The sequence below is a fragment of the Aythya ferina genome (assembly GCF_964211825.1).
Source record: "Aythya ferina genome assembly, chromosome: 9".
Lineage (NCBI taxonomy): Eukaryota > Metazoa > Chordata > Aves > Anseriformes > Anatidae > Aythya > Aythya ferina.
The window spans coordinates 13,946,192-13,959,975 of record NC_140305.1 but is presented as its reverse complement, the minus strand read 5'-3'; the positions used below and the strand labels follow the sequence as shown (position 1 = coordinate 13,959,975).

General features: G+C 60.4%; 1 protein-coding gene across 2 annotated transcripts; it reads left to right on the top strand.

Moving 5' to 3' along the window:
- Positions 1–247: 247 nt before the first annotated feature.
- On the top strand, positions 248–12,997 carry ETV5 (ETS variant transcription factor 5). Of its 2 annotated transcripts, none has more exons than XM_084528861.1 (13): positions 248–357; positions 872–1,008; positions 1,098–1,185; positions 1,339–1,386; positions 1,485–1,535; positions 6,408–6,534; positions 6,851–7,120; positions 8,470–8,729; positions 9,322–9,381; positions 10,122–10,190; positions 10,367–10,536; positions 10,978–11,079; positions 11,219–12,997. In XM_084528861.1, the coding sequence occupies exons 2-13, from the start codon at positions 964–966 to the stop codon at positions 11,438–11,440; spliced, it is 1,512 nt and encodes a 503-aa protein (XP_084384987.1). In that variant the 5' UTR covers positions 248–357; positions 872–963; the 3' UTR covers positions 11,441–12,997. The 2 variants fall into 2 exon arrangements, with proteins under 2 accessions (XP_084384987.1, XP_084384986.1); XM_084528860.1 differs by having other exon boundaries at positions 6,405–6,534.
- The last annotated feature ends 787 nt before the right edge of the window (positions 12,998–13,784 follow it).

Below are 13,784 nucleotides of genomic sequence, written 5' to 3'. Positions count from 1 at the left end.
TTTTTTTATGAATGAAAAACGGCCTCGGCGGGGCCACGCAGAGCGCGCCGCGCCCATTGGCTGCCGCGCGCCCCTCCCACCCCGCCGGCCTCAATGGGGCCCTGGGAGCGGCGAGGGGGCGGGCTCTCGGGCGAGCTCCGACCAATCGCAGGGCGAGGAAGCCGGGGCGGCGGCGCCCCATTGGGCGGTGCCGAGGGTAAACAAGCGGCGCTGGGCGGGGCGCGGCGGGGGCCGCTCGCTCGGGGGCTGGGGGCCGGCGCAGAGCGGAGCGCGGTGCCCGCTGCCCGGGCGAGGAGCGGCGCTTCCCGAGGCTCAGCCCCGGTGCTGGGTGCCCGGCCCCGGCCCTGCCTGCAGCGGGTGAGCCCCCCCCCCACGACGGCCCGAGCGGCTCCGCGGGGCCCGGCCCCGGTGCGGGGCGGGGGCGGTGTTTATGAATGGCGCGGGGTGAATGGCGGGGGGCGCGCGGCTGCGAGGGGAGGAGGGGGAGGAGGCTGGGGGGGGTGGGGGGAGGAGGAGGAGGAGGAGGAGGAAGGGGGAAGGGGGAAGGGGGGGGCGGAGTTTATGAATGGGGCGGCGTGGGAACGGGCCCGGCTGCGTTGCGGCCCTGCAGCGCCGAGCACCGGCGGGGCCGGGGGGGGCCAACGGGGGAGCGAGCGGCGGAGCGGGGAGCTGGGGGCCGCCTGCTCGCGGCGCCTGATGGCACGGCGGGCTCTATAGAAAGCCGCTGACATCACGACGCGGGGGGCTACGGCGGGCCCGCACCGGCCCCCGGCCAGTCCCGGGGGCGGCAGAGCTCGGGGACGGGTCCTGAGATCTCCGCTTTCCCCCCCACCCCACCCCACCCCACCCCACCCGCCCCCTTACCCCGCAGCCTCGCACCTGCCGGAGCCCAGGCGGGAGCCCCCTTCCCGGGCTGCTGTCGATGCTGAGCGTGCCGGGGGCTCTGTCCGCCTGCCCCGCACCATGGATGGCTTCTACGACCAGCAGGTTCCCTTCATGGGCCCCGGGGTAAGTTTGCCCCATGCCCAATTTCCCCCGTTCCTGGGGGTTCCCGTGGCTGCCCCCCTCCCAGGCCGCTCACGCCCTCGTCCTTGCAGAAGTCGTGCACCGAGGAGGGCCGAGGCCGGCTGGGGTCCGACAGGAAAAGGAAGTTTTTGGAGACCGACCTGGCCCACGACTCGGAAGGTGAGCGGGGCTGCCAGCGGGTCCCTGTGCCCTCGCTGGGGTCCTGAGGAGACAGCTCTCCTTGGGCCTGTTGGCTTAGAGAGAGAATTCGGCAAATAGCGGCCCTTTTATTTATTTTTCTGTCGAGTGCCTGAGTCTTTCACTCTGTTCCAGAGCTCTTCCAGGATCTCAGCCAGCTCCAAGAGGCCTGGCTAGCTGAAGGCAAGTCTTCACCTCCACCTTTTGCCATGTAAAATCTGTGCGCAAGCATTTTTTGAGGACCAAAAGTGCTATAAAACCTTTGTTTTTAATTTTTTTAGCTCAGGTCCCCGACGACGAACAATTTGTCCCAGATTTCCAGTCTGACAACTGTAAGTACTGCTTACGGCTTTTGTTCTCGGGGGTGGAAGCGTTGAGGTGCCTGTGCAAAACGTCGCGCTTGCTTTGGGGTCGCTTCCTCGGGGAGCGGTTGCTGCCGAATCTGAAACCCTGAAGCTCTCTGCCTTTGGGGAGAAAGCATGTGTGTGTGTGCTGTTCGGGCTCACGAAGACAAGGCTCGCAGTTCCCTGCGTCTCATAACGGGGAAAACTACAGCCAACCGCATGGAAATATCTCTAACTGATCTCTGGGCTCCTCTGAGACTCGCTGCTTGTTCCTAGTAACGTTGATTTGCTTATAAATGCTGCTTTTCCTTTTCAAGTGGATGGGAGAGCCCGTGCTGGGCTTGTTGGTTAGCCACAATCTCTGCAGTTTCTGGAGCTTTTTGCAGTCCTGGCCTAGCGCTGTTGGCAAGAGCAGACCTGAGCGGTGAAACTTGAGCTGCTTTAAGCAGCATTAATCTCTGGCAAGCAAGCACGTTTAAAAAAGGAGGCCAGTGAAAATGCAGTCCCTCTTGAATTGCATAATAGAGAGCGAGCTTTTTCCTAGTCGTGGTTCATTGCCCAAACCAGTCAGCGGCCAGGGCAGGGGCTGGTGTGCAGTTAATGGTGTGTCGGGCTTGCACCAGGCTCGGTGCCGACAGTCCTGGCACTGAGGGCTGGAGGGGGTCGGGATGTGTTGGGTTGTTACCTGGAGAGCAGAAGTAGCAGCCTAGCGTTCCTAGCTGCCTTCTGCTGCTGAACCAGACAGCCGCAGAACTTAAAGGAAATCAAATTTAGCCTGCAGTCGAACAGATTTCTCATTCCAGCTTTGTCACAGCATGCAGCAGAGTATCTTATACTACAGTAAACGCATGTTAATTATTGCCCTTTGATTACTTCTGAGTGGGAAGCTTGCCATTAAACTGTTCCAGACAGCCCAAGTTTCAGATGCGCTTTTTTTTTTTTTTTCTCCCCCCCTTCTCCCCTGAGATAAAAGGCAAGCCCGGAGTCAGAAACGCGGCTCGCTGTTGACATCCTGGTGCAGCCCGTCAGCTCTTGCTCGGAGCAGTGCAAACTGCAGCGTGCGTGGGAGGGCGGCTCGGAGAGCTGGAGCTGTTTCCAGTGCCTTTTGGCAGTCTCTTGTTTCCTTGTAACCTGAAGAGCTCAGAGAGAGGAGACAAACTTTTCTGGGCGATGCAGGGAGGGAAAAGCATTTGGTCGAGGCTTTTAAATGTTCTTTTAACCTGCTCGGCCTCTGCAGCCCCGGTGATGATGTCGCTTGGAAGGCGATGTCCCTGCGTGACTTCCCGCTCCGATAACCTTCCTGAACTCTCCTGGGGAGATAAAGCAGAGCTTTCTCTTGCTGTTGGGCTGGGCTCGGGGAGTTTGGCTGAGTGCTCCTGCACACAGAGGCTTGTGGGGCTCGACAGCAGCTCCTGGGGGGCATGGTGGTGCCCTGCCGGGGAGACGGGGAGCCCAGCTCCTCCATGGAGTCCCCAATGAGCGCTACAGCTCAGGGGGTGACAGTGCTTGAGAGCACCTGCAGTGGGGGAACCACGAGGGACAGGTCCCGCTCAGCTCTGAGCCCGTGGCCCACATGTGCTGGGCCAGGTCCTGGCGGCGCTCCGAGCTGCAGCCCTGCTCGCACCCTGCTGAGCCCCCACGTAGCGTGCTGGCCACCTGCTCGCAGGTTGGGGCTTTCTGCAGGAACGGGCTCGGAGCTGGGGTTTGACAACAAGGCATGCACAGGTGGTGGGCAGCACATTGCCTGCAGCCTCTTGTGATGGGGAGAAAATGTGTCCATGTGGACGGGGAAAGCAGGGCTCCTCTGAATAAAGTGTGTGTTGTCCTTGGTGCCCTTGGTGGAGCCGCGAGAGGCTGGGTTTGGTGCTTTTTAAGCCACCCAGGAAGTATGGGATTCCCCAGAGCTGCCCTCTGGGTATCCAGGGGGCATCCAGGCGGAGGGGCAGCTCCCGTGCCTGGTGGGGTAATTTTCCTGGTGGGGACAGGCACAGTGCTGGAGAAGCAGATCCTCCTGCAAGGATGAGCAAGCTGTGCGTGCCACCCACCTACCTCACCAGGTGTAGGGCTAACATGTCCTGTGTCCCTTGTCCTCGTGCCCTGGCGAGAAGAATATGTGCATGGTGTGTAGTATCTTGATCAGTTGTTAAAATAACCAGGGAGAGATAGGATTGTGTTGTGGAAAGCAAGCATTGAGAGGCTTTTTTTTTTTTTTCCCCCTGCAGGCGCAAGGTGTGAAGGTCTTGAAGGGTGTCCCTAGTTTTTTTGGGGGGAGAGGTTGGTCCCTGGGGACTTTTGCCCCCCTGCTGGGATGGTTTGCAGCTAAAGTGGTGAGCAGGGCGTGGAGTGGGTTTTCGTACACGCCGAAATTAAAGAAGGAGGCTTGTTTCCGAGGAAGGATTGTTTAAACAAAGGAAAGCAGGAGCACAGCTTCTATTTCTGGCTCCTCTCCTGGTGTGACCTTGGGTGCGTCCTGCTCCAGCGGTGCCAGGCGCAGTGGGACGCAGGGGCTGGCAGAGAGTTTGGTGCCCATGGCAATGGCTGGAGTGGGTGCTGAGGTCCCTGAGCTGGTGGCTGTGCTGGGAGTGGGGCTTCGGTCACTTCCCCTCTCCGTGGGCAGCGGGTGCTAGCAGCAGCAGCAGCAGAGTTGCTGTCCTCGAAGCTCACCACATGCCATCCAAATCAGGCCTCAAGGCTCAAGGCCCTGGCAGCCCCAAACAGCTTTGGGGTGTCCCCTCCACGTGGCCAAGTCCCGGAACGGGTGAGCCTCTGGGCTGCTCCCTCCGTCGGCTTTTTTAGCTTTTAATTACAGCGAGGAGCGGAGGAACCAAGAGGTTCGGAGCGCTTGTGCTCCTGCCATGCCTTTGTGGCACCGGCTGCTGGGGCAGGGTGTACCTTTCCTGCTCAGTACCTGGAAAACCGAGGTCAGTTGTGGCACGTTCTTCCTTGCCAGCAGGGAACCGAAACCCAAATACCAGGCCCTGTGGGCTGCTCGGACTCTGGGGCAGGAGAGCAGCAGGGCCGGGGACCCAAAGGCAGCTTGGTGCGAGCCGTGGCTGCGTGACGCTTTCCCCGAGCGGCCGCCCGCGTTTATTTTGTCTTTCTCCTCGCTCCCTGCTCTCGCCGAAGGGCGTTCCGGCCCCAGCGCCTTGCACAATCGCCTGGGCTTTGAATGAACTTGGCGGAAAGGCAGCGTGGTGAGGAGCAGCGCGGGCCAGCCCCGCGGTGTTTGTGTAAGGAATCCAAACGTTGCACAAAGTCCGGGCTGCTCGGCGCAGCCAGCTGGTCTCTGTTATGATCTGAAGGATCGTTTCCCTTTTCTTGAATGGCAGCGCTAAGCTCTGGGGAAATTTTTCTTTCTTTCTGTCTTTTTTTTTTTTTTTTTTTTTCCCCAACCGCATGAATGGAGCGCTCCAAATTGTTTGTGAATGGAGGGTGGTGCCCGCTCCGAGAGTTTTTTTTTTCTTTTTTTTTTTTTTTTTTTTCCTTCAATGAATAACCAGACCCCATTGTGCGGCTGGCGGAAAAACAACCCTGCTCGAACAACACGGAGCCTGTTAGGGAGAAACATGCCCGTGATAGGCAGCTGGAGCCCTTCCAAAGCAAGTTTCCCCTCTGCTTTCCCGTGCCTCGCGGGGTGCCTGGGCTTCACAGCCTCTGCGCTGGCCCCCGTTAACACCCAAAATGCTCGGGAGCAGCCTGGCCTCGCTCCTGGGGAGGGGCTGGGGGGGGGAAACTTGTCTCCAGGGGGGGTTTCAGGGAGCGTAGGGGCTGTGTTTGCTCAGCCTGGGCTTCGTGTTTCAAATACTCCCTGGAGTTTTTTATGCCCTTGGTACCAGCTGTGCTGGGCTGCTTGAGGGGGGGCTGGGGGAGGATCAGCAGCTCTTTAAAGGTTTTGACAAATTAGGGGAGCAGCTAATTACCTGGCAAGCTGTGAACAGTTGTCCTGGAGCTATTCACTCCTCTCTGGCGTAACTGGGCTGTGTTTAGACTTCTCACGAAGCTAATACTCTACTTCCGACTGGTCTTGGCTCTCCGGTTCAGGCATGGTTTAGGTAAAGATCTCGGCCACGCTTTCCCTTTCCCAGAGCGTCCGCTTTTAGATTTAAGAGGTTAAGTGTATATTGCCCCATTTAAAACGCTTATATATATAGTGAGTGGGCCTGGCGGTGCTGTGGGGGTGGATGTCTTGGAGTTTCACAGCCCGTTTGCCCCTTGGACTCGTAACACCATGGCTCTCCTCCCCTGTCCCCTGGTGGTCCCGGGGCTGTGTCCCCTTGGTCACGAGGCTGCGCCCAGGAGATGCGGGGCTGCCAGCTGGCTGCTTGCCGCTCCTCGCCACAGCTCTGCCCCGTTACTTTGGAGCCAAGAGAGCCCGTGCCAGCTTTCCCTGCCTGCATCTCCCACTCAAACCACGAAGCTGCCGAAGGTGGTGGTGGGAACAGAGCTTGGGCTCGTTGCAGACACGGCGTGCAGCAGCTTGAGGGGCTGGGCAGAGGGCAGCGTGATGCTGTACGGCCAGGCTCATCGCCCCTCGCGGGAGGGGTTTGGGTCTGGGTGCCCTTGCTGTGGGGTTTGTGTGCTGGCGGCACCTTGCCCTCCCTGCCACCATGGCTTGGTCCGCTGGGAGGATGGACTTGTAGGGCCTCCAGCCTGCTGCGGTGTGGTTATGTGATGCTCCTGGCCCCGAGGCTGTGCATCTGAACCCCCAGCACCCAAGAGGATGCTCCCCAGGGCTGGCAGCACCCATTGCCTGCTCCCGCGCTGGGTCAGAATCCGTGGCGGTGGAACCAGGGCTGGGAACACACAGTGACCGTGTCCTCCTCCTTCTCCTCCTCCTCCTCTCCTCTCTCGTTCCAGTAGTCCTGCACGCCCCACCTCCGGCCAAGATCAAGCGGGAGCTGCACAGCCCTTCCTCGGAGCTGTCGGCCTGCAGCCACGAGCAGGCTCTCTGTGCCAGCTATGGAGACAAGTGCCTCTACAACTGCTGGTAGGTCGCCGGAGGCGAAACCCCTCCGGGCAGCACAGGCTGCTTCTGGCACCCTCTCAGAAGCCCAGCAGATGGGGCTGGGTGGCAGGGAGCATCCCATCAACATGTGCCCCCCATGGCACTGGATGTCGGCACTGGAGCCAGCAGGAATTTGGGGTCCCCCGTGGCACTGGGAACGGAGGGGTGGTCGAGCTGTGGGTGCAGGGAGGGCGAGGGCTGTACTGCGGTTCCCTCGGGGACGCCACCCACCCGGCCACATTGGCTTTATCACGGAGCCACCAGCACCATCCTCACCGTCCCCTCTTGCCCCCTGCAGTGCCTACGACAGGAAGCCCCCCGCTGGGTTCAAGCCATTAACGCCGCCCGCCACGCCGGTGTCCCCCACACAGCCGGGATCCTCCCTGCCAGCCCCGGCGGTGCAGGCGGCTGCCCATGGCACCCCAGCGGCCCCGCTCCGCAGCGCTGTGCCCGCCCCCCGCCCGCTGCAGGAGCAGAGGCAGCAAACCTTCGCGGTGCCGCGGCCGCCTCACCAGCCCATGCACATGCCAAAGATGATGTCGGAAAACCAATACCCCGCAGAGCACAGGTAAGGATCGGCGGCCTTCCAGCTGTGGGGAAGGGAGGTGGGACACCCGGCCCCTCGTCCCCTTGCTGGGGTTGCAGTGTTTTGGGGCTTCTAGGAACCTGGTGCTGTGGGGCTGGGGGACCACTGGTGTGCTGTGTGCAAGGCGCTCTGCACCGGGATGTGGCCGAGGAGCAAAAAGCTGCTGCACCAGCAGCCCAGGGCACAGGCTGTGAATCCTCCCGCTGAGATCTCCCAGCCCCCCGGTGGACTGGCTGGCTCGGTGTGCTGAGCCATATTAGGATTTTGGGTGCCATCTTGGTGCGAGGGATTTCTTCTGATTCTTGCTCCCACCTGGGTTGGCGCTGCAGCCCCTCACCCTCATCGTCCAGCTGCAGGACAGGTGTCACATTGCCCTTGGGGTGATTTGGAGAGGGGAGAGGAGGATTTTTTGGGCTGCAAGGGAGACACCCTGCTTCCCTTCCTCATCGAGCTGTGGCTTCATCCTGTGGCAGTGCCATTGGGGTGTCCCCTTGAGGCATGCAGTGGGTGCCCAGGACGCGCATCCCTCCCCAAGCAAAGGGGGGCAGCAGCTGGCCCTGGCCCGGAGCTCGGCTCCGGGCGACCTTCGAGCTATGCGGGGGGCTGGCCGTGACCCATCTGGAAGCGCCATACCAGCACGGGGCTTGGATTTCACTCAGGAAGGGCAGGGGGACGCGGGTCGGAAATGGAGTAATCCCAGCCCGTCAGCTGGGGGGGATCTGGTTACAAAGCCAAATGGCGCGCGGCGGCCCCGAAAGGACCGGGCGCGCGGAGATCGCCTTTCAAGGTGCTGGGCTGGGCAGGGGATGCGGCAGCAGCTCCCCCTCGGGATGGTCCCGTACCCCCACAGTAGCACAGCCTGGGCGGAGGGCACCGGTGCCTCTGGCTGAAAATAGTGCTCCCGCCGCCCCGCGCGAGGTTTAATCCCAGCAGATTAGCAGCCAGCTGGCTCTGCGGCGCTGCGCAGGGGATTTGGCTTTGCGTAAGCGCCTGCAGGGCTGCAGCGTCCTCGGGCCCCGCGGCTCTGCCTCGCCGTGATGCCACCCCACTGCCTCCAGGCTGGGTTTATTTCTAATTATCGGGGGTTTGGTTTTGTTTCCCGTGCTTTTATCCAAGCAGCCTTGGTAAGGTGTGTGTCAGGGGTGCCCCCTGTGCCTTCCTGCTCACCCAGCTGAGGGTCCCCATCCCTTGGCTGGGGAACCCGTGGTCCTACTGCATGATGCAGACGGGTGTCCCACTGGCTGAGCCATCAGCAGTCGCCCCATGCACCCCAGGTGCCCCCGTGGTGCCTGCCTCAACCCCTTGGTGACGCCGTGTCCCTTTTCCCCCAGGTTTCAGAGGCAGATGTCTGAGCCCTGCCACCCCTTCCCGCCGCAGCCCGCTGTCCCCGGGGACGGCCGCCCCGTCTACCACCGGCAGCTGTCAGAGCCCGTCGGCCCTGCCACCCCCCACCCCGCTCAGGGATTCAAGCAGGAGTACCACGACCCGCTCTATGAGCACGCCGGCCCCAGCCTGCCTGCCCCCCCTGGGCACAGCTTCCAGTCCCCCATGGGCATCAAGCAGGAGCCCAGGGACTACTGCATCGACTCAGGTGGGTGGCAGGCGGGGCGGGCTGTGACGTTGGATCTGTGCCCCGTGCAGGCAGGGAACAGCGGTGCTGTAGGGTTGTCTTTTTTTATTTTTCCCCCTCTTTTCTTTAAAAGGGGCGACGCAGGCATTCCCCAAACGCTGCACGCTGTGACTGTGCGCTCCTGCGTGCAGCAGGGGGTGTCCCCAGGGTCTGTGCCCACCCTGCTGCAGTTTCTGGTGGCTGGTGCTGAACCCCACCAGCATCACGGAAAATCCTCTAAGCGCCTTAGGGCCTAAAAATACTGTGACCTCAGGCTGGCGGGAGGTGGTTCGGTGCAGCCGAGCAGATGGCAGGGGAGGGAGGCAGCCAGAAACCCCACGCTGCTCATGGGCTCCTGCTGCCTCCCTTAGCGTGTGGCCCAAATAATTTGGTGGAAACATGCACTGATGCGGACTGTGCCACCCGTGGTTGTTCAAGTGCCCCCCGCCCATGTAAATTACACCGTTTTCTCCCCAAAGATAGGCATGAGGTGGCACAAGGCAGTCTGGGGAGGGACAAGATGCCCAGGAGAGACGGTGCTGTGAGGCTTACCACTGCCTTTTCTCCCTTGCAGAAGTGCCTAACTGCCAGTCCTCGTACATGAGGGGGGGCGTCTTCCCCAGCAGCCACGACGGTGAGTGTGCCTCCTGGCTCAGGGCTGGGAACTTTGGGATGGGTCACATCGCCGTGTCCCTCCCCAGCCCTCCATCCTGTCCCTTGCGAGGGCCTTGGCAGGGTCTCTCTGTGCCCAGGGTTTTAGGGTTTTCCTTGTGCCAAGCCTCTCCCCCCGGGCAGGGATGGGATTGGGGTGAGGGCTCGGCTCCTGGGGACCGTGTGCTGTTGCATCCCCTGGTGCAGGCCAAGCATGGGCTCTGTCTCCCCGGGGCTGATTCAGAGATGAGAAAGGTTCATGGCCACCCAGTAGCTAAGGACAGGTCCCCAGCAGTGCTGGCAGACCCCGTGGTTCCTCTCCCACCACCCAATCAGGTCTGGCAGAGCCACGGGACACCCCAAAAATACCGGGAGCACCACGTCACCTGTGAGGGACGTGATCCACCTCGCGCCCTGGCACTGGGTGTGCGCTGTGAGGGCATGGGAGCAACGCGCCGCCCCGTGTAATCCGGGATAACATGCCCAATATAGCTGCTAAGAGGGTTTTGGTTATTCCAGCTCCTTGGGGTGAGGGGAGGACAGATCTGTGCTGCGCTCAGCTAGCCGGACATGGCAACGAAGCCGACGGCATGGCCAGAAATAACCACGGAGGGGGCAGCTCCCGGCCCTGGGACACCGGGTCTCTGAGCTGGCTTGGGCCCAGCCAGGTGTCGTGAGGATGGGGCAGGGGCCCCTTGCTAACGGGAGGGCTCTTTCCCCTAGGATTTTCGTATGAAAAGGACACGCGATTGTACTTCGATGACACGTGTGTGGTACCGGAGAGACTGGAGGGTAAGCAGCCAGCCAAGGGGCGGTGGGGGCAGGCTCTGCACCCAGGGGTGCCCACAGAGGAGCCACCGGGTTCAGAGGCCGCTCAGCGTCACTGCTGTGCCCTGGCCCGGTCATGCCCTTGGGGCTGAGCATGTCCCCTTGTCCCGGGGCTGAGCCGGCTGTCTCGCTGTGGACAGGTAAGGTGAAGCAGGAGCCCACCCTGTACCGTGAGGGCCCTCCCTACCAGCGGCGGGGGTCCCTGCAGCTCTGGCAGTTCCTCGTCACGCTCCTGGATGACCCCGCCAACGCTCACTTCATCGCCTGGACCGGCCGCGGCATGGAGTTCAAGCTGATTGAGCCCGAGGAGGTATGGGGCGTGTGAGGGGTGGGGGGCAGCCCCTTCCCCACCCACGGGTGATGCAGAGGAAGAAGCTGCTTGGGAAGCAATTGAAAGCAGCTGCGGCACCGAGCCGTGTGCTGTGGGTAATTACCCGTAATGTCTGCTACGCCGTGCATGGAAATTGCGGCGGTGAAGCAGCTTTTCTGGCAGGCTCCCCCAAATCAAACGTCTTTTGATTCAGCCTCTGGTTCCGTGCCGGCTGCGTTGTGGCAGCCGGAACCGCCCGAGTGCTTCTCGTGCCCATCACCCGTGGGCTGGGCTCAGAGGGGCCGGGGTGAGGCCATGCCCTGGTTCCAGGCCCTGAGCAGCATCCCGGGATGGGCAGAGCCTGTGGGGTTCGGCTTTTGGGAGGGACCTGTGCCCAGACACAGGCTGGAGCTGTCACGGCTGCGGCCTTTTGCTCTCTAGGTGGCACGGCGCTGGGGTATCCAGAAGAACCGTCCGGCCATGAACTACGACAAGCTGAGCCGCTCCCTGCGCTACTACTACGAGAAGGGCATCATGCAGAAGGCAAGTGGCCCCGTGCCCACCTAGGGGTGGCCGTCCCCAGCATCACTCCCCTGTCCTGGCGTGCCACAGGAGGGGCAATGCCATTACCAGCCCGGCCCAGCCTCTCATTCCCAGCCTCTGATGCCCGTTCTGCTTGCAGGTGGCCGGCGAGCGGTATGTCTACAAGTTCGTGTGCGACCCCGACGCCCTCTTCTCGATGGCCTACCCCGACAATCAGCGCCCCTTCCTGAAAGCGGAGCCCGACTGCCACGTGAACGAGGAGGACACGCTGCCGCTGACGCACTTCGAGGACAGCCCCGCGTACCTCCTGGAGGTGGATCACTGCAGCGGCCTTCCCTACGCGGAGGGCTTCGCCTACTGACTTGGCCGGCCGGCACAGCGACGAGCACTAGCACCTCCGGTTTGGGCAAATAAGGGCAATGGTTTTGTAAAGAATACTTTTTGCCATTTCTTATATAACAAAAACCGACACCAACAAAACACAAAAGGAGATGAGACGCGTGTGCGCACACACAAACTGGCCTTTACCTACCTGTAAGCGCAATTTGGAGGAAGCTAAAAGCCCCGGTGTGTGTCAGCGCTGAGTCCACAACCTTACTGTCCAAGGGCTAGTGCGTAGGACTGCCCGTGGCTGGCACCTCCCGCCAGGCATCCCAGAGGTGTTTTGGGGAGAGGGGAGCTAAACACCAAGTCTCTGACCCAGGCCACGTTTCTCATGAGCAAGCGACGGCCGATGGCTTCAGCAGCGCCCGTGAGACTGGTCTAGACGGTGTGACTGTGTAGCGAATTGTCACGACAATCTGCTTTGCATCGATCACAATATGCGTAGCTGCCTTGTGTGTTGGAAAGGGCTTCGATTTGCACAGGCGAGGGGTGTCTGGGGGGGCTCGGGCTGGGGGCACACCGTGCCCGTGCCCCAGGGCTGATGTGCATGGTGTCCCACCCCGAGCTGGAGCAGCCTTCTGCCTTCTTCCTGGACAACACCTCCCCGCCCCACCTCATTCCCCTCGAGTGTTGCTCTCTGATGTAACAGTCCCTTAGCCTGCCCCCCCCCCTCTTTCCTGGGTCCCCCTCAATTCTCTTCCCCAGCTCAGGCTCTGTGCGATGGGTTTAATTTCAGGGGAGGAGATTGTGACACTATCTTCCTCCCTCCCCCCCTTTTTTTTTTTTTTTTTTTTGGAATGTTTTTAGGAAAAAAAAAATCTAAACTTTTTTTTTCTGTAGATTTTTTTTGTATTTTAAGGCAAAGCTATTTTCTGCAGCCCTGCTGCTGTGCCCTGGGGCAGCTGGCAGTGCATGGGGAGCTACCCTGGCTGCCCCCAGCCATGTACGTGCCCCCACGGCACTGAAGTTTCTGGTCCACTCCATTTCACTGCTCAAGTCCTTGCTCGTGGGGGGGGTCCAAGACTGAAAGGGCAAGAGCTCAGCCTCATTCCCTTCTGAGCACAGTGGGGCTGGGCTGTGGGGCCCCTCTACCCACTGCAGCTCCCCGTACTCCTCCACCTCTCATATACGCGTAACCCCACCAGCTACATGTTTTTGTTGTAAATGCTGTATAGGAATTTTTTTCTCATCCTTAGTTAGCTTTGTTTGGATTTTTTTTTTTTTTGGACTGAGTCATTCTTTTTTTTTTTTTTTTTTTTTTTTTTTGGGGAAGTATGAAGATTAACTCCCAGTAGGCTTGGTTGCTATCCCTGTGATGTACAAGTGGCCCGTGCCATCAGAAAGCATTGGATCGCGGGAGCTGCACCTTGGGGACAGCTGTAAGCATTTGCTCAGTGTGGCAGGTCTACGGTGCAGGAAGGGGTTAATCTGAGGACTGATTTCAAATAACCTTTACTTGAGCAGGGCTATGTATTTCCTGCAAAGCTGCATTACGTTCTGTACTGTGTACAATAAAGGATCTTGCTTTCTGTTCCTCCTGTCTGCCAGGGCTGTGCTTGGCGTGTGCCGTGAGCTGGTGGCAGGGCCACTGCTGCTGGGGGGACTGGGGCTACCCAGGGAGGGGGGAAAAGGATGGGTGAGCTTCTCCACCTGTTTTTGAGGCAGAACCACATGTGGGGACTGTGTCTGAGGCCCCTGGGACCACTTGGAGGTGCATAAGGGAGGAGGGGTGAAGCCTCTGTGCTTGGCTCTCCTGCCCCATCTCCAGGGCTCACAGCACCTTCACAAAGCCATGTCCAGCTAGGGGATCTGCTCAAGTTGGGCCAGTTTCTACCCTGTGGGCACTGATTTAATACAGCCTGCTCCTGAGCACTGCCATAGGGGAGGTAGGGCAGCGTCTGTCCCCTTTGCTCACCCCCGGAAACCTGAGACCCCACCAAGGGCACCAGGAGCTGGAGCGCAGCTCTCTGTGCTTCACCTTGGGCTTTTAGCAGCTGGCAAGCTGAATAAACTGCTCCACGTAAATCAAACCTGGGGCCTCTCGTTTGTCACCTGAGGACTGGGATTTGTGATTTGCGTGGGTGCTGCAGGGCACAATGCCTCCCCCACGTCATCCATGCATGAAGCTACATCTCCCACCCCAGCAGTGCTGACCGAGGTGGCCCTGAGCTCACCGAAGTTAGCCAGCAAAATCAATGCAACCTGTACAAAGCCTTCCACAGAGTTAAACGGGCTGCTTAGTCCCTGAAGGCACCTCCTCATGCTGCCTGGAGAGCTCCATGGCACCAGCCTTGGTGTTTCAGCATGCAAGCACGCTGTGG

Coding starts and splice junctions, on each gene's coding strand:
- ETV5 (XM_084528860.1), top strand. CDS start 964: ATGGATGGCTTCTACGACCAGCAGGTTCCCTTCATGGGCCCCGGG. Junction 1,009..1,097: donor TTCCCTTCATGGGCCCCGGG/GTAAGTTTGCCC, acceptor TCGTCCTTGCAG/AAGTCGTGCACCGAGGAGGG. Junction 11,080..11,218: donor AGAAGGGCATCATGCAGAAG/GCAAGTGGCCCC, acceptor TTCTGCTTGCAG/GTGGCCGGCGAGCGGTATGT.